The sequence below is a fragment of the Pogona vitticeps genome, chromosome 1, assembly GCF_051106095.1.
Source record: "Pogona vitticeps strain Pit_001003342236 chromosome 1, PviZW2.1, whole genome shotgun sequence".
In the NCBI taxonomy this organism is placed as follows: domain Eukaryota; kingdom Metazoa; phylum Chordata; class Lepidosauria; order Squamata; family Agamidae; genus Pogona; species Pogona vitticeps.
Window position 1 is genome coordinate 169278577 of NC_135783.1, and position 25946 is coordinate 169304522.

The 25946-nt window shown below is 41.2% G+C and overlaps 1 protein-coding gene across 3 annotated transcripts in view; it reads right to left on the reverse strand.

The window, feature by feature from the left end:
* Window positions 1-1432: 1432 nt before the first annotated feature.
* Window positions 1433-25946, reverse strand: part of RB1 (RB transcriptional corepressor 1) — a 96682-nt gene continuing 72168 nt past the window's right edge. For all 3 annotated transcript variants that reach the window (XM_072976835.2, XM_072976833.2, XM_072976839.2), the window contains 9 exons: window positions 17718-17857; window positions 17257-17402; window positions 14997-15101; window positions 8885-8998; window positions 8626-8792; window positions 7528-7558; window positions 4048-4190; window positions 3265-3314; window positions 1433-2493 (listed from right to left, as the gene is read on the reverse strand). In XM_072976835.2, the coding sequence (XP_072832936.1) occupies window positions 2426-2493; window positions 3265-3314; window positions 4048-4190; window positions 7528-7558; window positions 8626-8792; window positions 8885-8998; window positions 14997-15101; window positions 17257-17402; window positions 17718-17857 (964 nt within the window). In that variant the 3' untranslated portion in view covers window positions 1433-2425. The remainder of the gene's footprint in view (window positions 2494-3264; window positions 3315-4047; window positions 4191-7527; window positions 7559-8625; window positions 8793-8884; window positions 8999-14996; window positions 15102-17256; window positions 17403-17717; window positions 17858-25946) is intronic.

The window sequence follows — 25946 nt, forward strand, 5'->3', positions numbered from 1 at the left end:
TCCATGTTAGCTTCTAGTTATTACTGCATTGCTTTCTAGGTGCTTGTACAGTGACCGCTTTATGATCTGTTCCAAAATTTTACCTGGGATTGATGTTAGGCTGACTGGCCTGTAGTTCCCAGGTTGTTCTTTTTTGCCCTTTTTGAAGATAGGGACAACATTAGCCCTTCTCTAAGCCTCTGGCACCTCACCCATTTCCCATGGTTTCAAGAAAATAATGGATAGCGGTTCTGAGAGTTCTTCAGCCAGTTCCTTCAGTACTCTCGAATGCAGTTCATCTGGCCCTGGAGATTTGAACTCATTCAAGGTGATAAGGTATTCCCTGACTCTTTGTTTATCTATTTCTAGCTGTAATCCTGTCCCCCCTTGCACTTCCAATTTGTTTGGAAGTTCATTTTGTCTCATGGGAAAAGACAGAACTAAAATAGGAATTGAGCATCTCTGCCTTTTCTTTGTCCTGTTATCATTTTTCCATCTCCATTGCAGAGCTGTGGCACTATATCTTTTGTTTCTTTTGCTACTCACAGGAAGAATGCTTTTTTATTGCTTTTAGTTTATCTAGCCAACCTCAGCTCATTTTCAGCTTTTGCCTTCCAAATGCCATCCCTGCATTTACTTGCTACTTGTCTGTACTCATCCTCGGTGGCCTGGCCTTCTTTCCACTTCCTGTACATGTCTTTTGTGGTTTTTTTGTGAAGCCATACTGGCCTTTTTTGCCGCTTCCCCCCCTTTTTTCTTATTTCTTCAAAATCAGGTAAAATGCTTTCAAATATGCCTAACACAGACAGTGGAATTTAAATGGTGCTTAAGGCTGCAAACTAATTTACTTGAACATAAATTGCATTGTTAAATATATGGTTTTCAGCATTTTTAGGATACTATTGTGTCTATATTTTATGCTTCCTATGAAACCATTATTACTGAATTTCAGTGTTCAATATATTACCCAAGCCCTTTGGTTGGGTGTTTGCACCATATAATGAATCACCTGAACAATTTTGTGTCCATATATGTGAATTATGACCTGTTAAATCACCCAGCCATTATTCTGTAATATAAGTTTGTCTGCCTCAAACTCACTACATGCTGTTATAGATCTTTACTGTAATGGCATACAAAATTTTTCAGTTCTCCTTAACTACAAGCTAGGTTACACCTAGCATGAATGAGGAACATATCCTGTTGCTGTATGCCAGCACATAAGATTGCTGGAAGATCACAGACACTGCCCAAGCTGTAGATCACTCTGAGTCAATTGGGCTTACAGAACAGAACACCATTCAAGTGAACGGGACAAATAGGATTTTTTCTACATTTGGAAAAAAAGGACCAACAGAGCTTTACTAGCTCCACACTAAAAAGACCAAGTTCAGGAATGTTTTATGTCATTTCCACAACTTAAAGTTCTTATACTATCAAATATTACGCATGCTTTCTTTAAAAATATTTTATTAATCCTTAAAGAAGCAATATTCATTAGTATATAGATTAATACCTCCAAACTGAACAATACTGCCAGAATACATAATTATAGAAAGATAATTGTTCTCTAGCCAGTGTCTTAAATAAAACCACAGGGTTTTCTTTTAATAAGCAAACTACAGATTTGCATGAAACCAATGCATTTAGACCAGCCAATAATTTTTCTTTCTTCCTGATACAGAAAAATATGCATATTTGTGCATTTTGTATTTCAACCATTCCAAATGTCTCAATAATGCTACAGTGAAATTCAAGCAGGCTAACAAAAAGCAGTCTATGTGCATGTTTTAGCAGAAAGAAAAATGTGGAAATATCAGTTTCATAAAGGGGATTTATTTCAGTAGCATAGTGATACAGTGGATTTGATCTGGCCTCTATTGAATGCAGTTGCACTAAACTCAACTGTAGATTCAGTCCACTGAGTTTCAAATCATGGTCAATATTCATACTTTAGTGTACATCAGACTTAGTTCTGCAAGGCAATTCTGATGACATGTGCAGTTGTAAACTTGCAACCTGCTTGATGAGTTGGAAGTCTAATGCATAATATAAGTAAATAGTGCATTCCATCTAATATTAATCTTGTAACAAAACACTAGTGCATTTTCACTAATTAATTTCTTCATTTGATTTATATACCACCTCATTAGTGCAAGCACTACTACTTAATTTTTAAATTTCTTTGTTTTAAACAAAGGAGATCGGTATTAAGTAGAATGAAATAGTATCAAACAAAAATGCTGCACAGGGAAGCAAAGCAATGTTGCCTTTAAAAACTAATCTATATAAATTAACAATTCACTAGCTAACATAGCATACATGCTGCATCCTATGGTATAAAACACCGAAAACATCCAAATTGGATACTGGACAAGCTGAAGGTAACAGCAGAAATCAACAAAGCATGCAGTGTATGTAATTGGGTCTGAATGGCCATTCACTTCTAGCCATTTGTTGAAGTGTCAGTTCCATCAGCGAGTTTCTGGTTTTGTATTCGGGTCCGAGTAGATGCTAGAGAAACAAGTATGACATCTTTTTTTAAATGTTAGCCTAATATTCAGAATCTAAGTTGTGATGAAGGGAACATTTAATTTTTTACACACGATTTAAAAAAGAAGAAACTATTAGCATTGGTTTTGTAAAACTAGCAACTTGATAACTGCAATATAACTGGAAAAGCAGGTAAACAAGAACACAGAGTAAGTTGACAAGCAATACGTTACTGAGTGTATTTCCTTTGGCAGTTAACATAATAGATAATGAAAAGGAATAGCCAAGTCATCAAGACAGAAATTTCTTGCTACAAGTCAGCAGGCCTTAGAGTCTTTTCCCTCTGGTTTATTATGTTCACAGCCTAGTAACAAAAACACCCAAGTGTGTATAATTTCCAAATGTTTACAGTGCTGAATGTAATGTCTGGTATCCAAAAATTATTTTTGTCATACATGAAGGTGTACCTTTTAAATACATCAACATTTCCTCAGTAAGCAGTAGGCTCTTTGCCTCCCCCAAAACTGCTTTTAAACTTCCTTTAGTGCACACTGTAAACTGAGACCAAGTACCCACTAGTTCTTCTGGGCTAATTACAGAAACGATGTATTGCAAACTATGAAGTAAGTGTCACAGCATAGTTTGCCATATGCTATTGCTCTCCTAAGCCCAAAAGAACCACTGGGCACTTGGACCTAGTTGGTAGTTTCTTTGGATCCTGATACCTGCTTTAAGAAATCAGCCAAACAACCCCCTTCTCTATCCAGGGCTGTCATTGCTAGGAATACTTACTCATTTCCGCAAGCTTCTGTTGGAACTTTGACTCTCCAGAAAGGTGCTCCCTAGAAATGTCAGGAGAGAAATTATTTCAGTAGTGGATATGATTGTATCCAAAGGACGCTGTACATGTCTTGTGACCCAGGAGAGCAAAGAGGGTGTACCATCCACTTTACAATGTTAAGCCACCTGAAACACAGATTCCATTGCTGGGGTACAGTGGAGTTGGGACTGACTGAATTCACTTGTTTTTCAATGTACACTTGCATCTCTGTGCAGGTTTTCTGCCATTTATTATTTGGAGAACCCAAGCAAGATGCTTTAAATTTTAAAAAATAATTACACAACTCTCAGGTTGACATTAATTCAATCCTTTAAAGATGCAAATTACAGAGAATATTTCTAGCTTACTGGGGACATTTAACATAAGTGCTATATAAATGCTTAATTTTGTAAGTGTGCAAAAATGATTTACCACTAATGTTGCTTCTAACTGAGAAGAGAACATTTTAACAGTTCTACATATCTCAGAATCTGCACGCGAGTATACAAAGATAAGCTGTGCGGTGACACTAAGTGCAATCATGGAAAAACAGTTCAATAGAGATTGCTCTCTCTCTCTCTCTGAGCAGATAAAACCAATTGAGACTGTACTATTATTCTGTTGAATTATGGCATCAGTATGTACAAAATATATGCACTAATCAATATATTATTTTGATCATGTTTCTAAAAACATAATAAATTAAAAACAGTATAATTCACAGAATGGAAAAGCCAATTTAAAAATAAACACACCTTCCATCTGCTTCATCCTGTCCTTCTGTATCAAAACGCAGTCTCTTCAGAGGTTTGGGAGCTATGCTTACTTCAGCTCCACGTTTCAACTGACGATCATTAGTACACACCATCTGGTTTATTTTCTGAAACTTCTCAGATGTCTAGAAATACCCATGATGATACATAACTCAAATTTAATGTTTCATCTTAAAAATGTGATAAATAGTAAGTGCTGAATAGCCCTATTTAAATAATCTTTTATTTTCTTCAGATAAGATTTAGAAGGAGTGTAGTGTTAATGATCACAGTAGATGTACAGTGGTGCCCCGCATAGCGACGATAATCCATTCCGGAAAAATCGCTGCAAAGCGATTTCGTCGCTATGCGATATTAAAAAGCCCATAGGAATGCATTGAAACCCCTTCAATGAGTTCCTACGAGCTTAAAACTCACTTTAAAGCGAAAATCCATTTTCGCTGCCCAGTAAACGAGGAATCCATCCCAGAAAACAGTGGGCGGCCATTTTGGAATCGCTGATCAGCTGTTAAAAAAACATGGCTATGCGATAATCGGTATGCGAAACAGGGTACCGATCACCGCAAAGCGATTTTTCCCTATTTAAAACATTGCAAAGCGATTGCAAAAGCTATGCGGTTTCGTCGTTAAACGGGGCACCCGTTAAGCGAGGCACCACTGTATATGTGGACTAAATGTAACTCTTCTAATTTTTTTTAAAAAGTAAAATGTTGAATTGGTCCTGTAACCACTATTACAGTGTCCTTCAATCCCCTAGAAGCGGTTTTGTTCAGGAGAAGGGAGTCCTTATGCACAATTTGCAGGAGGCTTGACTTGTGGTAGAAATTTTGCACTAGTAAAAAGGGTTTGACAGATTTGGAACTGATGGCCAATATCACACCTGAATATTTTTTGCTATATAGTAGAGGGTGGAATAGTCCCAGAAAAAGGAAATAATTTCCCTCTTAATCTAGGACCATCTCCATATATTTTGTTACCTAAATGACTATCTGCTTCCAAACCTCATTCATCCTATCACTGTTAGGGACTTTACAGGTTCATCTCCACTTTCAATATCCTTCATTTCCCTTTTCCCCCTCCTCAAACCAACACCCCAACATTCTGTGTCCCAGCTGCTTTCAAGCATTGCTCCTCATCATCTCTTTCAACACAAATTCATTAACATCATGAATTTCATTTTCTCTCAACCACAGAGCCAACAATTCATCCAGTGTACCATAACCTTTAGACCAGATATGGGAAGCTGCTTTTCTAGAAAGCTACAGGAGAAGTCAGCCTGAGGCAACATTCAGTGACAGAAACCAGAGCCCTCTTTTTTAGACCCTTTTGTTTCATTTCTATTTTTTCTTTCTCCTTCCTCTGATCAGCACCACCGAGGTTGCAATGTCTTTTCAGTTGCAGATGTAGCTGGTTCAACTAGATATAGTCATGGCCAAAAATATTGGCACCCTTGCAATTCTGTCAGAAAATGCAGCCCTTCTCAGAAAATTGTTGCAGTTGCAAATGTTTTAGTACTCCCATGTTAATTTCTTTGGTTTGTGTTGGAGCAACACACACACACAAAAAGAAAAGCCAAATCTGATACAATTCTACACAGAAACTCAAAAATGCACTGGCCAAAATTATTAACAATATTTGGTAGCACCCCCTTTGAAAAAAATACTGAAATCAATCGCTTCCTGTAACCATGAATGAGTTTCTTACACCTCTCTTCTGAAATTTTGGACCACTCTTCTTTTGCAAACTGCTCCAGGGCCTTCAGATTTGAAGGATGCCTTCTCCCAACTGCTGTTTTGAGATCTCTCCACAGGTGTTCTATGGGATTAAGATCTGGACTCATTGCTGTCCATTTCAGAACTCTCCAGCACTTTGTAACCATTTCTTAGTGCTTTTGAAAGTGTGTTTCGGGTCATTGTCCTGCTGGAAGACTCATGACCTCTGGTGGAGATGCAGCTTTCTGACACTGGCCACTATGTTGCACCCCAAAATTCTTTGGTAAGCATCAGATTTCATGATACCGTTCACACAGTCAAGGCATCTAGTGCCAGAAGCAGCAAAGCAACCCCAAAACATCTTTGAACCTCCACCATGTTTGACTGTAGCTGTGTGTTTTTCTTTGAATGCCTCGTTTCTTTTTCTGTAAACAGTGCCATGATGTCCTTGACCAAAAAGCTCTACTTTTGTCTCATTTGCCTACAGTACATTCTCCCAGGATTGTGGTTTTATCACATAAGTTTTGGCATACTCCAATCTTACTATTTTATGCCTTTGTGTCAGCAGTGGTGTCCTCCTGGGTCTCCTACCATAGCGTCCCTTTTCATTCAGATGGCGACAGATAGTGCGAGCTGACACTGTTGTACGCTGTTGTCTGAAGATCAGCTTGAATTTGTTGGGAAGTTAATCTGGGTTCTGTATCCACCATTGGAATAACCTTTCATTGTAATTTTTCAGTAATTTTGCTCTTCCATCCATGTCCAGGGAGGTTAGTTACAGTGTCATGGGCTGTAAAGTTCTTGATGATATTGCGTACAGTGGACACAGGAACATTAAGATCTCTGGAGATGGACTTGTAGCCTTGAGATTGTCGATGTTTTTCCACAATTTTTTTTCTCTCAAATCTACAGACAACTCTTTACACCTCATTCTTTTCTCCATGCTCAGTGTCACACACAACACAAAGGTTGAGTCAACATTTCTCCATCTTAACTGGTTGCGTGATTACTATATTGCCCACACGTCTTACTTGCGACAGGTGTGTCTAAATACAAATTAAAGGAGGACACAAGCTTGAAAAGCAATTATTTCTTACAATTTAGACAGGGTGTCAATAATTTTGGCCAGTGCATTTTTTGGTTCCTGTGTGGGATTGTATCAGATTTGACTTTTCTTCTTGTTTGTTTGTTTGTTGTTCCAACGCAAACCAAAGAAATGAACACATGAGTACCAAAACATTTGCAACTGCAACAATTATCAGAGAGAAGGGTTGCATTTTCTGACAGAATTGCAAAGGTGCCAATATTTTTGGCCATGACTGTAGAAACCACTGACTCATTTTTGGATTGTCCTACTTCTCTTGCAAACTAACACTCAACTCTTTCGGTTCACTTGCAAGATGCAGCCAGAAACAAAGGGAGGAGGACTGTTTTAATTGTGTCCTTGCTAGTGGTTTTTTAACTGTCACAAATGCCCTTGCTCAAGCTAATCCTTCAACCCCAATAATAGAGAAGAAAAATAGTTGCCAGATTTCTTTTCTTCCTGCAGGAATAAAAATTGAGAACAATTCTGACAGGAAAGCAGCACCAAGTATCATCACCTGTTCTTCCTCCAACACAGACAGCAGTCTCCATCAGGTTAATTTAAGAAATCTTAAAATTGCTTTCAGACATCTATGTAATACATAATTTCTTTCTAATGGTGTACATCTGCTTTAAACATTTATTTTTTTTAAAAAAGGTAACTCACCCCAAAGGATTCACCTATTGAAACCAATATTCTGTAGAAACAAGAACAAATAAAGTAGTTATTACTTTTGAAACAGATGTCAAAAAGTAATAGATGAATGAGATGTAAAAGCTAGGACAATAGGATGACAGCCTTTCGGGGATGTTTTATTTTTTTCAAGAACAACAATCTACATTTCTTCAAATGCCATCACCATCACCATCACCATCACCATCACCATCATTTATTATTATTATTATTATTATTATTATTATTATTATTATTATTATTATTATTATTATTATTATTATTATTATTATTATTATTATTATTATTATTATTATTATTATTGTTATTGTTATTATTGTTATTGTTATTATTATTATTATTATTATTATTATTATTATTATTATTATTATTATTATTATTATTATTATTATTATTATTATTATTATTCCCGTTCTTCTTCCCCTTCCTTAAATGTCCCTGGTGCCACTTCCTCCAGGGGTGCCTCAGACGCCATGGTGGTGGCTCAGGTTCCTCCGGTGGCGATGTCTGGGCTGAAACTCCCCTTGGGGCTGGCGGGCGCTGGGTTTGTTTTGCGGGAAACAATGGCAGCAGTGGAGGGGGCGGTGTGGTGTGGAAGAGGGTGGGATCCCGAAGCCAGCGAGCCCGGATGAGAAGAGGGTGGTGGCGGTGGCGTCAACACTTAACTAGGGCTTATTTGGGGCGGTAGGGCTTATTTTACAATCATCTTGAAAAATAATACTAGGGCTTATTTTCAGAGTAGGGCTTATTTTCGGGGAAACACGCTATAACATTTCTTGCAAAAGCAAGTTCTTTTTCCTAACTGATCACATATAACAAAATGAAGTATTTTTATTTATTTATTTATTATTGGATTTTTATCCTGCCTTTCTAGACAGAAGTCTACCCAGGGCGGCTCACAATATATTACAAAAAGATAAAAACAACAATAAAATCTATAATAATACTATAATCAAGATGGGAGGATAAACTTCAAAAACCAAGAAAAGTAAATCAAGTATGGGCAGGAGGGAAGGCCTGCCTAAAGAGCCAAGTTTTTAATTGGCTTTTGAAGTAATATCAGGTACCAACCTTGTTCTTGGCGTCATTTTGGTGGGTGATGATAATCCTTCAGAAAATTTGTAGGGACTCTTCAAAGGTGAGATATAAATGTTATTTCCCGCAGAGACACGCAAAGGAGAATTAGAAAACTTGTAAGGGCTCTTAGGAATATGTGGAATGGGTGACAATGTTGGAGGCTGTAATATAATAATTTAAAATCAGTGCTGTGATAGTTTTGCTAACTATATTTGACTTACATTAGACATAGGACAGAAGTACAATTACTTACCCTGTTGGAAGCATATTGCAAAATATTAGTTTTCAGTCTCTGCATGAACACCAAATTGTAGAAAACTATAATGGAATCGTATTGTCTTTCTCTGATCAAAACACACTTGAAAGTCTAGATGGGAATAAAAAAATTAATTGCTAGTTATCTTTTAATACTAGCATTTCTCTCCGTTCTGCAGTACCCCATAACCACTGGAGGGAGATTGGTTCCAAATCCCCCTTGGAATCTGAAAACCATAGCTAATAGCAAATGCTATACTGTATATATAACACGCGAAAAGGAAAAAAAGGGGATTTTCATCACGGAAGAACAGGTCAGGTTTCAGGCAAGCTCCTGAAACTGACTTTGACCCCTCAGATCCACCCCTCCCAAACCATGGGGAGGGAAGGATGCCTCTAGGAGAAATGGCATCTGAAGCAGCAGAGATGACAAAAAAAGGGGGGGGGAATGGGATCAGTGAAGGCTGGTTCTTCCTCCGAAGTCACATCTGATCGCACGGACCAAGGAGGAAGCCATCTTGGCAAAGAGCTGGAACACCCCAAGCACAGAGTGAGAGAGTGCAAAAGGATGTGGGAAATATGTCTACCAGAGACTCTGAGTGAGTTGAAATATCTGTTCATGTAAGGAAAATCTCCATGGACCCAAATAACTACACAGAAAGATAGATATAAAGGGCAAACAAAATGGACTTTACCTTTTAAAAGATCTTACTGTCACGGTAGAAGCGAGCCCCCCCCCCGGGTTTGGATTGGGAGGAGAAGAAGAGAGAGGTGAAAAAGGGAGAAGGGGGAGAAAACTACCTTGCCATGAAAGTTAAAAGCCTCGTTCCTGTGACTACCTGAAATATTAATACAAATCCTATTTACTTCAAAGCATTGTGGATCCTTTAAATTTTTATTGTTGTGACTTGGTGACTGTGAGAACTTTCTATCCAGAGGGAAGCTCCTCTTGGACTGGACATGTAAATAAGACTGAGAAAGGAAAGTAAGGTTACAGCGACATCTGCTGACAGAAGACTTAAACAGCACCTCTTAAAGAAAAAGAAGACAGCTGCAACAAAAGGTGGAAAAGAGAGAACTCAAAGAGGCTCGCCGGCACAGGATGAGAATCTCAGTAGGATATTGGGGCAAGAGTCATTTAAGGATTGGCAGCAGAGTATTCAAGAAATGTTATCAACAGGGCTACAGCAACTACAATGGCTCAGCTATGTGTACAAATGAAAGATTTAGGGATGCAAATGACTGATATTAAAAATCAAATTACAGAAAATAAAAAACAAATTGATGGGACATCAAAAAGAACAGAAAAAAAGACTGGAGACCTTGAATACAGAGATGGGAGAGCTAAAATGGGAAAGCAAGGAAGATGAAATTACTGTTAAATCTACAAATGGAAAGAACCAATGCCATACTTACCCTGAAAATAAGATCTATGATTTTTCAGGATGCTCGTAATATAAGCCCTACCCCCAAAATAAACCCCCGTTAAGTGAAACCCTGCCCTCCACCATTGTGCAGCATTGTGCAGAAGAAGATAACATGACTATTTGAATAAATGTAGATTGTTGTACATGAAAAAAATAAAACATCCCCTGAAAATAAGCCCTAATGCATTTTTGGAGCTAAAATTAATATAAGACTCTGTCTTATTTTCGGGGAAACATGGTAGATTCCAGAATCTACCAGAACAAAAAGAAGACGATTAGGAAGTGATTACTACTTATTTAGCATCGCTCATGGAGAAGCAACCAGAGGATGTGCAACAAAATATAGACACAGCACGAAAAATTAATACAGCATACACCAGGAATAAAAATCTCCCCAGAGAAATTCATGTTACATTTACGAGAAAGATATTTCGAGATAAAGTTCTAAGAAATATACAACGCAAGGAACTTAATAGAAAATATAAAGAAATTAAGATCGTGAAACATATTCCGTGGCAAATAAGACAGAAAAGGAAACAATATGAGGAGCTGACATCCCTCTTGAGAACAAACTCAGTTATGTATAAGTGGTTGGTGCCTGAAGGTGTCCTCTTTGAATTCCAGGAGCAAAGTTATTATATTAACTCAAAAAGGAAGATAGAAGATTTTATGAAAATAAGGGCTGGGGAGAAAAGAGGAGAAAAAAGCAGATGAGAAACGACAAGAGTGGATCATCAGGATCAGAGGCAGAAAGAAGCTCGACTAGAGCAGAAGAGCAAGCAAAAAGCTCTCAAGGAAAGCACACTATAGAAACAAGGATACAGGAGGAAGGAAAACTTCAACAATAAAAACGGATTAAATGAATAAAATGATTAGACTGTAGGATATAATGGGTATAAAATGGTAGAAAATGCAGATGTTTTACAGATGATATATGATTTACTGATAGTACACAATGCCAACAAAGTTTTTTTTTTAAAAAGATATAAAATGTTTTTAAATAGAGTGGGAAACATAAAACAAAGGAGGAGACTTTTATTATATTTGGTAGATGTATAGGGAATAATTTCATAATTAAACTTTAAAGATAGCCGGGAAAAGCATAGATTAAAGAAGAATATGAAGGTCCAATTAGGGAATAAATAGATTAGTAGCTACAGTAATACTGGAAAATTTCCTTTTTTTCTTTTTATCTCTCTCTCTCGTATAATTGTACAAGTTGATGTAAATGTACTATCTCACTGTCTGGAATTTTACCCTACCCATGCCAACCACCTAACATTAAATCCCCTTCCCCATAATCCTACCCCCATTGAAAAGAAAAAAAATTAGAAGTAAAAAAGGAAAAGGAAAAAAACACAGAAATAAAATTGTTTCCACATGCATTACTAGAACTGCTAGAAAATTAGACTATATACAGTGGTGCCTCGTATAACGAGTGCCCCGTTTAACGACGAATTCGCATAGCGATGGCATTTTTGCCATCGCTTTTGCGATCGCATACCGATGTTGCCCATGGGGAAAAATCGCTTTGCGATGTTTTCCCCATAGGCACCATTTTCCCCCAGCTGAGCGTCGGGAGACTCCGAAGGAGCGCTCCCGCAGCTCAGCTGGGGGAAAATGCCTGCGGTGGCCTCGGAAGGACCCTTTCGAAGGGTCCTTCCGAGGCCACTGCCGGGATTCCCCTTCCCCGTGGCCGGCTTCCCCGGCCATGGTCGGACTCTCAGGAGTCCGACCATGCCTGGGGTAGTCTGCCGCGGGTCGGATCCAAGCCGCGGGGGAAGGGTGGGGGGATCCGGATGCCTGAAAGGCATCCGGATCCCCTCACCCTTCCCCCGCGGCTTGAGGAGGGTGGGAGGCATGGCGGGACTCTTCGGCAGCCGCCGCGCCTCGGATCCAAGCCACAGCGGCTGCCGAAGAGTCCGGCCATGCCTCCCACCCCCCGCCCGCGGCTTGGATCCGAGCCGCAGGGGGAGGGGGTGGGATCCGGATGCCTTTCAGGCAGCCCGGGCTTGGATCCCACCCGTCACCGGTTACCCAAGCCATGGGTAACCGGCGGCGGGTGGGATCCAAGCCCGGGATGCCTGAAAGGCATCCGGACCCCCCACCCTCCCCCCGTGGCTTGGATCCGAGCCGCAGCGGCAACTTCCAGCCATGTCCGATCTCCCCCCCCCACCATCGGGAGCAGCGGGAGAAGCTGCCCGGTGTGTGGGGGGGAGAGATCAGATCGGCTTCAGCCTTTCTTCTCCACAGCCCGGCTGCTCCCAAAGGGCTGCCCCGACTGTGCTTTCAGCAGTGGAGGAGGTGCCCGGTGGAGGAGAAAGGCCAGATCGGCTCCTGCCTTCTCCTCCACCGGGCACCTCCTCCGCTGCTGCAAGCACAGTAGGGGCAACCCTTTGGGAGCAGCTGGGCTGCTCCGAAGAAAGGCAGAAGCTGATCCGATCTCCCCCCACACACACACTGGGCGGCTTCTCCCGCTGCTCCCGATGGTGTGGGGGGGGGGAGATCGGATCGGCTTCTGCCTTTCTTCGGAGCAGCCCGGCTGCTCCCAAAGGGCTGCCCCGACTGTGCTTTCAGCAGTGGAGGAGGTGCCCGGTGGAGGAGAAAGGCCAGATCGGCTCCTGCCTTCTCCTCCACCGGGCACCTCCTCCGCTGCTGTAAGCAACATCGGGACAGCCCTTTGGGAGGAGCCGGGCTGTGGAGAAGGAAGGCTGAAGCCAATCCAATCCTTCCCCTGCACCATCGGACGCAGCGCTTTCGGAGAAGCCTCCCGGTGGGGGGGAAAGATTGGATCGGCTTCAGCCTTCCTTCTCCACAGCCCAGCTTCTCCCAAAGGGCTGCCCCGATTGTGCTTACAGCAGCGGAAGAGGTGCCCGGTGGAGGCGAAGGCAGGAGCCGATCTGTCATTTCTCCTCCACCAGGCACCTCCTCCGCTGCTGCAAGCACAGTTGGGGCAGCCCTTTGGGAGAAGCCGGGTGGTGGGGGAGAAGGCAGGAGCCGATGCCGTCTTCCCCCCCTCCCCTGAGGCTTCTCCCAAAGGGCTGCGCCCGATAGTGGGGGAGAAAACCGGATAATCCGTTCCTATTGGAACGGATTATCCGGTTTTCAATGCATCTCTATGGGAAAACGCGTTTCACTTAACAATGTTTTCCCATAGCGATGGTTTTTTTGGAACCAATTAACCTCGCTATGCGAGGCACCACTGTATTTTGCACTAACAAGTATTCAAAGCATGGTCTCTGGCTTCCTCTAGTGGCTGCTTCTGGTAATTCATATGAAAATAGTTTTTTCTGGTTTTCTTTTAATATTTTCAGACTGCAGATAAGTGAATCAGTGAATATTGATCCCGTGAATAAGGGGACTCTACTGTACACACCTACATTTATGCCAACTCACGTGCAGTGCTTTAGATAAGACACCCTCTGAATCTGTTTAAGAACCATAGCTCCTCTTATAAAGAAACATGAACACTCAGAGTCCATGGTATACATAGCGATTTGGTCCCCGCAACATCCAACACTCAGAGGCAACTGTACACCTCTTAGCTAGTATCTGGGGAGCTTTATGCTGTGTATTCTGAGCATAAAACCTATTCAGCAGAGTTTGATCTTGAGCTGTAAAACAGACACACTTTGAAAACTTGCCAATAGCTGCAGCGATTTATTTGAAGACACAGATTAGCAACAGAATTTTATTTCAGTGCTAGTCTGAGGGAATGTCTTCAACAGTGGTTATTGATCACAATTCAGTGGAATATAAAAGCTGAATATTCTGTTTAAATACCGTAAGAATTCAACACCATGCTTAATTTAAGTGACTGGTACAGCTACACTGTTGAGTCTATACCGTTTCCCCGAAAATAAGACCTAACCTGAAAATAAGCCCTAGTATGACTTTTCAGGAGGCTCATAATATAAGCCTTACCCTCAAAATAAACCCTAGTTAAGCGAAACCCTGCCCTCCACCACTGTGCAGCAACCAGAAGATGACATGACTGTAAAATAAAACATCCCCTGAAAATAAGCCCTAATGCGTTTTTGGAGCAAAAATTAATATAAGACCCTGTCTTATTTTCAGGGAAACACGGTACTACTATTTTCTAATCATCATATTCAAATACTTAAGGCATGCATTTGTAAGCTGCCTTGAGCAGCATTTTTTAGTGAAAAGATGAGTATAAATGTAATAAAATACGATAGTGGGCTGGAAACAATATGAGAATACTTGTTTTGTTTTAAATCGTCCTAGCGCTAGAATACAATGGGTTAGCAACTTGTTTGTTCTGTCCGCATGACACATTAATGCAGTGGTAAGAAAGTCTCTTTGGAATGGGACTAAACTGGCTCCAAGCACAACACATGGTTTGCATGCCAGAGCCTGCATGCGTTCACTGATGTAACTGCCCCCAAATCCTTCTCTCTCATATTTCCCACACTCCTGCCTCCTGAGAAAACCTCCACTGGGATTTTTTAAAAGGCAGACTATAGAGGCAGATAAGCAGTTTTTCAAGGGGAAGGTAAGGTTATGGCATCAACATAGATTTTTCTAAATAACAGGAGAAAATCTTTACCTCCAGTCAACAGATGACAAGAGACAGAAAATTTTGCAGTCTGGGGGAGACAGCTTAGGGTCTGAAGAGAAACTCACAGGATTAATCATACAGAAAAATAAGTATGTCCATACCTCTTGATTAGTGCTAGTGAGCTCCTTATACGCTGTCACAATTGTTTTAAACCTGAGATCAATGTTCTTCACTTTACATATGCCATACATGGCACACATCATAATCTATTGAAAAGCAGAGAGCAGTCATCAGAAATGTTCATCAAGAAAACACTTGAGTTTAATTATGTTCCATTTCAGACAATATTTATTCCGATATATTCCATTTCAGAGTGATCACTGAAATAAATTAATAACACTCTAGATTATTTGCTTATTGGAGAAAATAAAATTACTGCTTTTTAATTTAATTAATTCAATTTAATATTTAATCTAGTATTTAAATTTATATTCCAGAAGTCATGCAGCTGTTTTCAAAAGAAGCTTAGCTGGATTACTATACTGTAATGTGTTATATCGGGGAGGAGGGGGGTTGGGGAAGATTTGAGAAGCAAGTGCAGAACACTGCAGTCAGTATAATCAAGCAGGATCATATTACATTGATTTTGAAGGAACAGCACTTGCTGTTTATGTCCCACACTAGCTGAAGCTGTGGTTGATTACTTTTAAATCCTAATCTGGAACCCAAATTTCTGGAGATTTATCTTCTCCCTGTAACACGCTGTCCATGACTTAAGAGAACCAAAGGAGGCTTCTCCTGAAGAACTTCAGCTCCACTAGATAGGCAAAGAACCTTGTTATGGCATGTCAACTACAGAAGTATATACACCACAACTGGTTTGGTGCCAGCTCAAAACCTTTTTCTCAAGGCATTTTAAGCAACAAATATAGTGTGATTTATTGTTTTTAATCTTTTAATGACACAGATGTTTTACTGCTTTAATAATATTCTTCTGTTTTAACTATATTTATTACATTTCCCTGGTATCTGTAAAGATGAATTGTACTTTAATTTTTATAATGAATACAATATCTTCCAGTTAAGGGATTTCATTCATCAGAAGCTATTGGTGTTAATCTATTGGTGTTCATACAGGGTTTGGCTATACAGTGGTGCCTCGCTCAACGAGTGCCTTGCTCAACGATGAATTCGCATAACGATGGCCTTTGCTGGAAATTTTGCCGCCTCACCTAACGATATTTCCTATGGGGGATTTTCGCATAACGATGTTTGGGACCTTGCTTCACTTAACGATGACAGTTTTAGGTCCCCTGTTTCGCTTAACTTTTTTTTGACAGCCCTGTTTTCGCTATTTTAAAAATATTCTAAAATGTTTAAAAAATGTTTAAAATGCTTGGAATCGTTAGTGCACCTAATAAAACCTTTGTTAAAGTAATTTGGCTTCGTTCTGAGTCTTTTTGAATTTTTGGTGATTTTTTTTTCACCATTGAAATGTATTGAATAGGCTCCTATTGGAACGGATTAACCGGTTTTCAATGCATTCCTATGGGAAATGGTGTTTCGCTTAACGATGTTTTCACATAACGATGTTTTTAATGGAACCAATTAACATCATTATGCGAGGCACCACTGTACATGGATGTATAGGCAGGCCTTCCCTTCCAGTTAATTCCTGTCCTCTTTCCTTTTTTTCTCTCTTTATTTGATTTATTTTTATTTTTCCCATCTTATAGAATCATTTAATTAATTAATTGTTATAAATTTTTTTAGAACTTGTTATCCTTATGTTGTAAGCTGCCTAGAGTGGTCGAAATGACTAGATAGGCGGGGCAGAAAATAAATAAATAAATAAATAAATAAATAAATAAATAAATAAATAAATAAATAAATAAATAAATAAATAAATAAATAAATTGTCATGGTTAATTGCAGCATGTTATGCAAAGCTTACAAAAGGATTCTGGCAACTGCCTAAACAGGATAATTTGGTCTGGAATCACCACAATTTTAATAACTATTATACCAAAAATATAATAGTTGTTCAAACTGTGATAAATTCATTTCACTTGAATATAATTTAATAGTTCAAAAGATAGCAATTTGAGAGAAAGATGGAAGAGATGTTCAAGTGTTTCTGTTTCCCCAGAAATTAGTTCTTCATGGTCACCATAAACTATGCAATAAATATCTATAAAATCCTTAGGAATCCCCTGGAAAACCACCAGGAAACTATCCAGCAAACCAACCATGGGTCTCTAGAACTGGGCCTTCCTGACGAGTCCTTCACAGGTTTCAAATACATTTGAGGAACAGCTTTATCCTACAGTACAAGGGGCTTAAGAAGAGGTGATCTATCCCTCAGCTCAGGGTAGGGAGAAAAAAGATGCATGATGCACTGGAGACTACGAGAGATATTACCTGATCTAAGTGCCTGTCTTTCATAAGTTCATACTCATTTTGGAGTGTGTGATGAAAGAGTGTCCATATCAAATGTTTGAGTTCAGGATGGTCAGGAAGGAGACGCAAGCATAAGTTGTTCAGTCGTGTATAAGCCAGCCAATACACTAGAGAACAGAAACAAATATTTAGAGATTAGACTTCTTTCAGAACATTGCTTCACATATGCTAATAGTCAGTGTCTTACTGGTAACATATTACAGAAATGTACCATAAAGGGCTGAGATTTTAATCAAGTTTCTGTTATTCTGTAAATATCTTCCTCAAGAAAACGACAGTAGTCACCTCTCACCACAGTAGTTGGCAGCATGCGGAGGTCAGCCTTAAAATAGCTGATCTGCCTCTGCTATTAATGATAGCAATATTTTTCTGAACCAAAACTGTTTGGGAAAATTTTTTTTTTAAAAAAATGATTTACTAACCTTTTTTGTAAAACAATGACAAAGAGGTAGATTTATATATTTTCTGAGACTGAATTGCCAGTGCAGGCTGAGAATCTGGAGAGGAATAGACTGGAGTGGAAGAAACTTTTTTCTTTGGAGATTTCGTTGGGGAGAGATACCTAGAAAAACAACAGATATAAAATACACAAGAATTACTACCAATGATCATTTTGAAATTATTTCAAATTGCTCCCCAAAATATATTTCTATTTCTTTCTTTATTTATTAAAGTTATATCCCACTCAGCTAGTGGCAGCTACACAAAATTAAACACAAGTACAGAAACACAGTAAAAACAATAATCATGAGGAAAAAACCCTGCCCAACAAAACCCCATTATCTAACAAACATTAACCTAAATCTCAAAGTGGTGGAAATACAAGTAACTGAATTACACACAAAACAGTAAGCAGTCAACATACTGTAGGTCATCACAAAAATACCAAATGTAATTAAATGAAAAAGGAGTGAGGCTCTCAAAGAAAACTGGGTAAGAACCAGGTTTTGATTTGTTTCCTAAAGCTAAGGAGGGTGGTGTCCACATGTACCTCCACTAGAAGGGAGTTCCATAGCAAGGCAGGCACTACTGAGAAGGGCTGGTTTCTGCTAAATGATTTCCAGGTTTCTCCTGCAGTGGTTAACATCAGCACCTTGAATTTAGCCTGGAAGTGTACAGGCCGTCAGTGCAGACAGGCCAACACAGGTAATATGCAGTCAAATTTTGATGTATCAGTGAACAACCTGGCTGCCGCATTTTAAAAAATCAGCAAATCCTCATCAGTTGCATTGCAACCCCACTCCCAATTAGCACAGTCCATACAATAGTTAACTCATGCTGAAAAAGTTACTGACAGATATACTGTGTTTGATATACTGCTTAGAACAAAATAAGGAGGCATATTTTCTGTTTGCTGACTTCTAACAGAGTACAGCAGAGGAATAGAACTGAGACAGACCCCAGGGCATGAATGACCAGAGCAAGCAAATAGGGAGAGCTAACAAGATGATGGTGCTGATGATAAGAGGTGTCCGTGCAAGAAGGCAAGTGGACGTTCTGATAGGGTTGGTGCCTATGTTTGTGCACTGGAGGCCGAGGTGGCAGGCTCACAGGGGCAGGATAAGGCATGGTATCAAGTTGTGCAGCAGCATCATGGGCAGGTAAAACAGCCTTGGAGGACCCACTAGGGGATCTGGAGCACTGTGGAAGACTGGTCAGTGGAGAAGTAAGTGGCCAGTCAGCCGATGCACTGATCCCAATTAGGTGACTAGGTGTGAGGGATGAGGCGACGGCTGATGGGCTGGAAGAGGCTCATTATTGGAGAGGAATCCGATGCAGACAAGGTCCTCAGACCTGTAGACATTGACAGATTTGTGAAGTTGGTGTCAAGATAGCCTTGGAGGGTTTTCATAGCATCACAGAAAAGTGATGTTGGAAGGGGCCTACAAGGCCATCAAGTCCAACCCCCTGCTCAATGCAGGAATACAAATCAATGCACATCTGCCAGGTGATGATCTAAGTTTTTCTTTAATGCCTCCAGGGTTTGAACACTCATCAACTCCCGAGCTAACTGGTTCCACTATCGTACTGCTCTAACAGTTAGGACATTTTTCCTGATATTCAACCAAAATCTGGCTAACTTGAGTCTATTGTGTGTCGTGCACTCTGGGATGATTGAGAACAGATCTTGCCCCTCCTCTGTATGACAGCCTTTCAAATATTTGAAAACTACTATCATATCACCCACAGTCTTCTTTTCTCAAGGCTAAACATGCAATTCTTTCAGCCTTTCCTCATAAGGCTTGGTTTCCAGACCTTTGACCATCATTGTCGCCCTCCTCTGAACTGATTCCAATTTGTTAGCATCCTTCTTGACGTGTGGTGTCCATAGGGTTGCCAGACGTCCGGCAAAAGAAGGACATGCCCTCCTTTTTAGCCTAATGTCCTCCATCCAGCAATCAAAGCTAAAAACCTTTAAAATGTCCGGCTTTTGTAATATTTTATTTTATAATTTTGTATGGCAGGGGGAGAGGTTGAAGGTGAAAAGCAGTCTCTGATGGAGTCACAATCTAAGACACCACTTTGGGCTGTCTTCCTGCTTCATTTTGAGCAAGCTGCGTGTAAAGATTAGCAAGGAAAGGAGAGCAAGATATATACATACATACATACATACATACATACATACATACATACATATATACATATACATACACACACACACCACGAGTGAGAGGAAACGGGCAAAACAAAAGGAGAGAGTTGAGAAAGAGCGGCGGCCGGAAAAGGGCAGGATCTTTTTTATTTTAAGGGGAATAAAAAAGTTTGTGGGTTTGCCCAAAGGTATTCGAGCGAGCAGCAGAAGTCGAGAAAGGAGAGATGGCGGTGGCAGCTAGAAAAGATTGAGGGAGGCTGGTGGAGAAGAAGTAAAGTTGCAGGGAAGGGGAGCCAGAGCAAGAGCAGGGCTCTGTGCCAGGTGCCTGCCAGAGAAAGAGGGAAAGGGAGAAGAGGTGGCAGCCGCTGCCACCACAGCAGCAATAGGAGGCGGGAAAGGGGAACCTCGCAGAGCTCACCTCGGCGCAAGTGAAGGAGCAACAACAGCAGTCGCCGGGATATGTCGTGTAATTAATAAAGATGATAAGATTGGTTGTTCAAATAATGTTTTTTTGGTATTTTGAAAAAAAGCCTCAATTGGATTTATTTTTATTTTTTAACATGACTGTTTCTTGGTTGGTTCACTAAGAGATATTTATTGGCAGCTATTGTAATAAAATTGTATTGATTGCAGGTTTAATCTGGAACGATTCAAATGAAACATTCAATACGTCCTCCACTGTCCTCTTTTTTGTCTTTCTATGTCCTCCTTTTGGGACCCATGTATCTGGCAACCCCGTGTCCAGAACTGGACACAATACTCAAGGTGAGGCCTAACCAGTTGGAAACTATACTTCTGTTAATTCAGCCTAAAATAGCATTTCCCTTTTTTCTAGCCACATCACACTGTTGGCTCATATTTAGCTTGTGATCTACAACAATTCCAAGATCCTTCTCGCTTGTATTTTGCTGAGCCAAGTATCCCCCATCTTGTATATGTGCAATTGGTTTCTTTTTCCAAGGTGCAGTACTTTGCACTTATCCCTGCTGAATTTCATTCTGTTGTTTTCAGCCCAGCACTCCACCCTATCAAGGTCATTTTGAATTTTGTTTCTGTCTTCTAGGGTATTAGCTATTCTGCCCAATTTTGTATCATCTGCAAATCTGACAAGTATTCCCTGCACTCCCTCATCCAAGTCATTAATAAAAATACTGAACAGCACCAGGCCCAGGACTGAGCCTTTGGGTACTCCACTTGTTACCTCATCCCAGTTAGAGAAGGACCTATTAATCATCACCCTCTGAGTATGATTCTGTATCTAATTGTGTATCCACCTGACACTTGATCTATCCAGCCCACACTTAGTTAGCTTGCTCATCATGGAGCACTTTGTCAAAAGCTTTGCTAAGTCAAGATATACAGTACTACGTCTACAGCATTCCCTCTGTCTATATTGGAGGTGACCTGATCAAAAAACGAGATCAAATTAGTTTGGCAGGATTTGTTCTTGACTTCTAGTTACTACTGCATTGTTTTCTAGGCGCTTGTACAGTGACCACTTTACGATCTGTTCCAGAATTTTCCCTGAGATTGATGTCAGGCTGACTGGCCTGTAGTTCCCAGGTTGATCTTTTTTGCCCTTTTTGAAGATAGGGACAACATCAGCCCTCTGGCACCTCACGTGTTTTCCACGGTTTCAAGAAAATAATGGATATTCTGAGAGTTTTTCAGCCAGTTCCTTCAGAACCCTTGGATGCAATTCATCCAGCCCTGGAGATCTGAACTCCTTCAAGGTGGTATGGTATATCTTGACTATTTATCAATCTCCAGCTGCAATTCTGTCCCCTCCACTTGCACTTCAAATCTGTTTGGAAGTTTATTATCTATCTTATGGGAAAAGACTGAACTAAAATAGGAATTGAGCACCTCTGCCTTTTCTTTGTCCTGTTATCATTTTTCCAGGCCTTATTTCCACTTCCTGTACATATCTTTTTTGGATTTTAGGTCCTCCCTGAGCTTTTTGTGAAGCCACCCTGGCTTTTTTTGCTGCTTTTTAAAAATCCAGCAAAAGTGGGCAGCTACACTCTGCTTTCGTTTCCTTTGAAATCAAGAATTCTAGGAGGACATGGTCACTCTTGCCTAGAGTTCCCCTTATGCCACTTTCCCCACCAAGTTATCTGGGGAAGTCTTCACAGGCTTCCGAAGCCGGTGACCGCCAGTCCTCTGATGGTGCTGTTACATACAGCACTGATGTTACCTGTCTGTCATGGGTTTGGAGGGAAAGTTCCATCCTATGGGGAGTGGAAGGCGGGACATCAGGAGGAGGGGCTGTACTGTATATATATGTGGAGTTTGTGTGGAGAAGGAGGAGAGAAGCTGGAGAAGAGCTGAGAGAAGAAGCTTGAGTGGGAGTCTGTGTGTCAGACAGGGTACTACTGTGTGTCAGTCAGTACCAACCTGATAGGTTCAGGTGTCTGTATGGTTAGCCAGAACTGATAGGTTCAGGGTCTGTGCTTCAAGTTAAGTGTTCTGTGTGAACCAAACTGTGTGTATGTATGATTGAGACTAAGCCACATTACTGTATCTTACTCACTTGATCAGTTTATTTTCCCTGTGTGTTCTTTAAATAAACCTTATTCCTTTATTTGTTAAAAATCCATCCCTGGTCTGTGTGACTTCTTATAGGGAATGGTTGGCGGCAGCTTAGTGAAACTGTGGCCTATCCCAGTAGGTCTGGGTTTGTCACATTGATTGGTGTCCAGCGTGTGGGATACGACTGGTCCAGTTGTCCAGTGGTCCAGCAAAGCCTTGGCAAGTGTGCCCAGAGCAAGGGGGGTCTAGTCAGGGACAATCTGAGGGCGCGTAGGTAATCTTCTAGGCGTACCTCACGGGGAGGTGCGCTAGTGGAAGAACGTGCCAACTGGGGACTAGATTAGGGAGCTCTGAGGCAACCTGTTTTGGCGGGAAAAAGCTGAGGCAAAACTGTGTGAAGTAGCAGTGATCTAGCCTGCCTGCTGAGAGGCCTAGCAGAGGGGGGTTGGACTCCGGCTGGCAACAGTTGCAAGTTAGTGCTGAAGAACAGCAGCAATCTAGAGAAGGCTGGTTCTGAGGCAAAAAAAAAAAAAGTGGTCGCTTTATTTTGAGGCTTGACTTTTGAAAGCAGCCTGTTCTGGGGGGGGATTATGCCCTTGACTCGAAGCCAAATGGCAGAAATGGGTGAAGTGAAAGACCCACAGGTAGACCAAGGTTCTGAGGAGAAATTTGGCTCAGTGCAGGATGAGAACACGGGAGAACTGACCCCAGAACTCAGAAAAATGCTCCGAGCCCAACTGCATGAATTCAGAATGAAAGAACTAGAGAAGGAGGAACAAATTGAACAGCTTAAAATAAGAGGAAAAGAAAGAGCTGAAATCAGGCAGGCAGAGGCAGATGCCAAGGAAAGGGGAATGGCCATGAGGATGAAAGAGATGGAACTGGAACACAGAATTAGAATGGCACAATTAAAATTAACATTCCTAAATAAGAAAAATAACAATTTATCAGTTGAAGAAATTTCGGAAAGAGAAAAGTATGAGGCTCAGGTCAGACAAAGTGAGCAAGATCTTGAAAAATATAATCAGCAAAAAGACATTAAATTAAAAGAAATCAGAGATAAGACTGAAGAAAAAGTAAAAGAGATAAAAGCTAGGGCTGAGGAAGAAATTTTACAGATCAGGGCTGAGTTTGAGGCTAAGCAAAAGGAGCTAGAAAAGAAACCAAAAGAAGGCACACAGGTTAAGGCACAACGTCAAAACCTGAATTATTCTGAAGAAAACATGAGGGAAACATGGGACCCTAAGTACTCCAAAGGGTTAGTTCAGGGCCCGCCAAAAATGGGTGGCCATTTTGTTGATAAAACTTCTGGGCAGAGCCAGTCCAGGAACCAGATTTTGGAGGGAAAACCAAAACCAGAGGAGAAAGACTCCAAGTACAGCAGAAAATGTTATTTCTGTCAAGGAAAGGGCCATCTAATCTCAGAGTGTGAGAAATTAAAGCAGTTAAAAGGAAATGTGCCTCATGATTCGAGTGGAACCAAGCCAAAAGCTGTGTTCTGTGTCCAGAAAGAGCAAAGCTCCTTGTCACTGAGGGAGCCTGTTGCCATGGCTACTCAATCTGGAACAGTTACATCTGCTGATCAGGCTGAGGAAAATGGTCCTCTTGTGGAGGTCAAGCGCTGCTTGCTAGTGAGAACAGATTCGCAGTTGTTTGAAACCGCAGGGGTGGACGTAGGAATACTTGACCATCAGTATAGGGGGCTGAGGGATACTTGTTCCCAGGTGACCCTGTGACATCCAGATATTATTCCTAGGGAGTATATAATCCCAAATGAGAGCATAAAGGTGGCAGGGATTGAGGGACAGGTGATCTCGCTGCCAGTAGCTGAGGTACCTGTAAGTTTTCAAGGCTGGAGGGGAGTTTGGCGGCTAGTGATTTCATCGACTCTGCCAGCAGCCGTGCTCGTGGGAAATGACCTGGCTGAACATGTGAAACGGGTGCTAGTGATTACACGTTCACAAGCCACCACGGGGACAGTTCCGGGGGGGTAATGATGAGCCCGAGACGGAAGCAGGTGGGGGGAGTTCCGAAGCTGTGGTGGAAACCTTAACCACAGACAGCCGATTTGGCCAAGAGCAAAAGGCAGACGCCACTCTCCAAAAATGTTTTGAACAGGTGACAGACGCCCAGCTAACACCTGAAACCCCAGTGAGATTTCATGAGAAAAAGGGAATTTTGTATAGAGAGACCCTGAGGAATATCTCAAAAGGGGGAGATGGGATCAGAAGTCAGCTAGTGGTACCTGAAAAGTATCGCCCCATGATCTTACAAAGGGGGCACTCTGACATGTTTGCTGCGCACTTAGGGGTGAACAAAACACAGCAGAGAATCACACAGAATTTTTACTGGCCTGAAATAGGGAAGCAGATCAAAGAATTCTGTAAACAATGTGATGTGTGTCAAAGGCAGGGGAATAACCGCGACAGGACAAAAGCAAAGTTGTGCCCTTTGCCTGTGATTGACACTCCGTTCAAATGCATAGGGGTGGATATTGTGGGACCTTTGCCCAAGGCCACAAAGAGGGGGAACAGGTTCATTCTCACCATTGTGGACCATGCCACGAGGTACCCTGAAGCCATACCCTTGACTAACATTGAAACTAACACAGTGGCAGATGCCTTGGTGGGGTATATGTCCAGGATGGGATTTGCCTCAGAAATAATCACAGATTTGGGCGCATCGTTCACATCGAAGCTCATGAAACGCTTATGGCAAATCTGTGGAATTAAGCACAAGGAAACCACTGCCTATCACCCTGAAAGTAATGGGTTAACTGAGAAGTTCAATGGGACTCTAATGCACATGATTAGGGCTTACTTGGCAGAGAATCCAAACAATTGGGACCAGAAGCTGCAATCCCTTTTGTTTGCTTATCGATCAGTGCCACAAGCCAGTACCAGGTTCAGTCCGTTTGAACTTTTATTTGGGAGAAGGGTGAAAGGGCCCCTTGATTTGATCAAACAAAATTGGGAGCAGATCACCCAGGATGACCCACAAGACGTTGTGACACATATAGGCTCTTTAAGGAAAGACCTAAAGAGAAACCTAGAGCTAGCAGCAGAGACCCTGCAAGCTCAAAAGGTCAGAAAGAAAGCTTGGGATGACCAGGAAGGCAGGGAGAGGCACTTTGACCCAGGGGAGGAAGTGCTTTGGCCTAGGCCCTGCAAAGAGAACAAACTGCAGCTGGGTAGCCCAGAAATAAAATACTTGGGTCACATAGTAGGGGGAGGAGTGATAAAACCCCTAGAGGCCAAGATAGAAGCAGTTCGTGATTGGCCTAGACCCAACACGAAGAAAAAGGTCAAATCATTTCTTGGGTTGGTGGGCTATTACAGAAAGTTTATCCCGCGGTTTAGCGAGATAGTGACTCCGCTGACCGATCTGACGAGGAAGAAGACTGATGACCGCATCCCATGGACCAGCGACTGTGAGGAGGCGTTCCAGAGGTTGAAGGAGGCCCTCATCAACTATCCAGTGCTGCGTGCTCCAGACTTCGACCGGGAGTTCATCATCTACACCGATG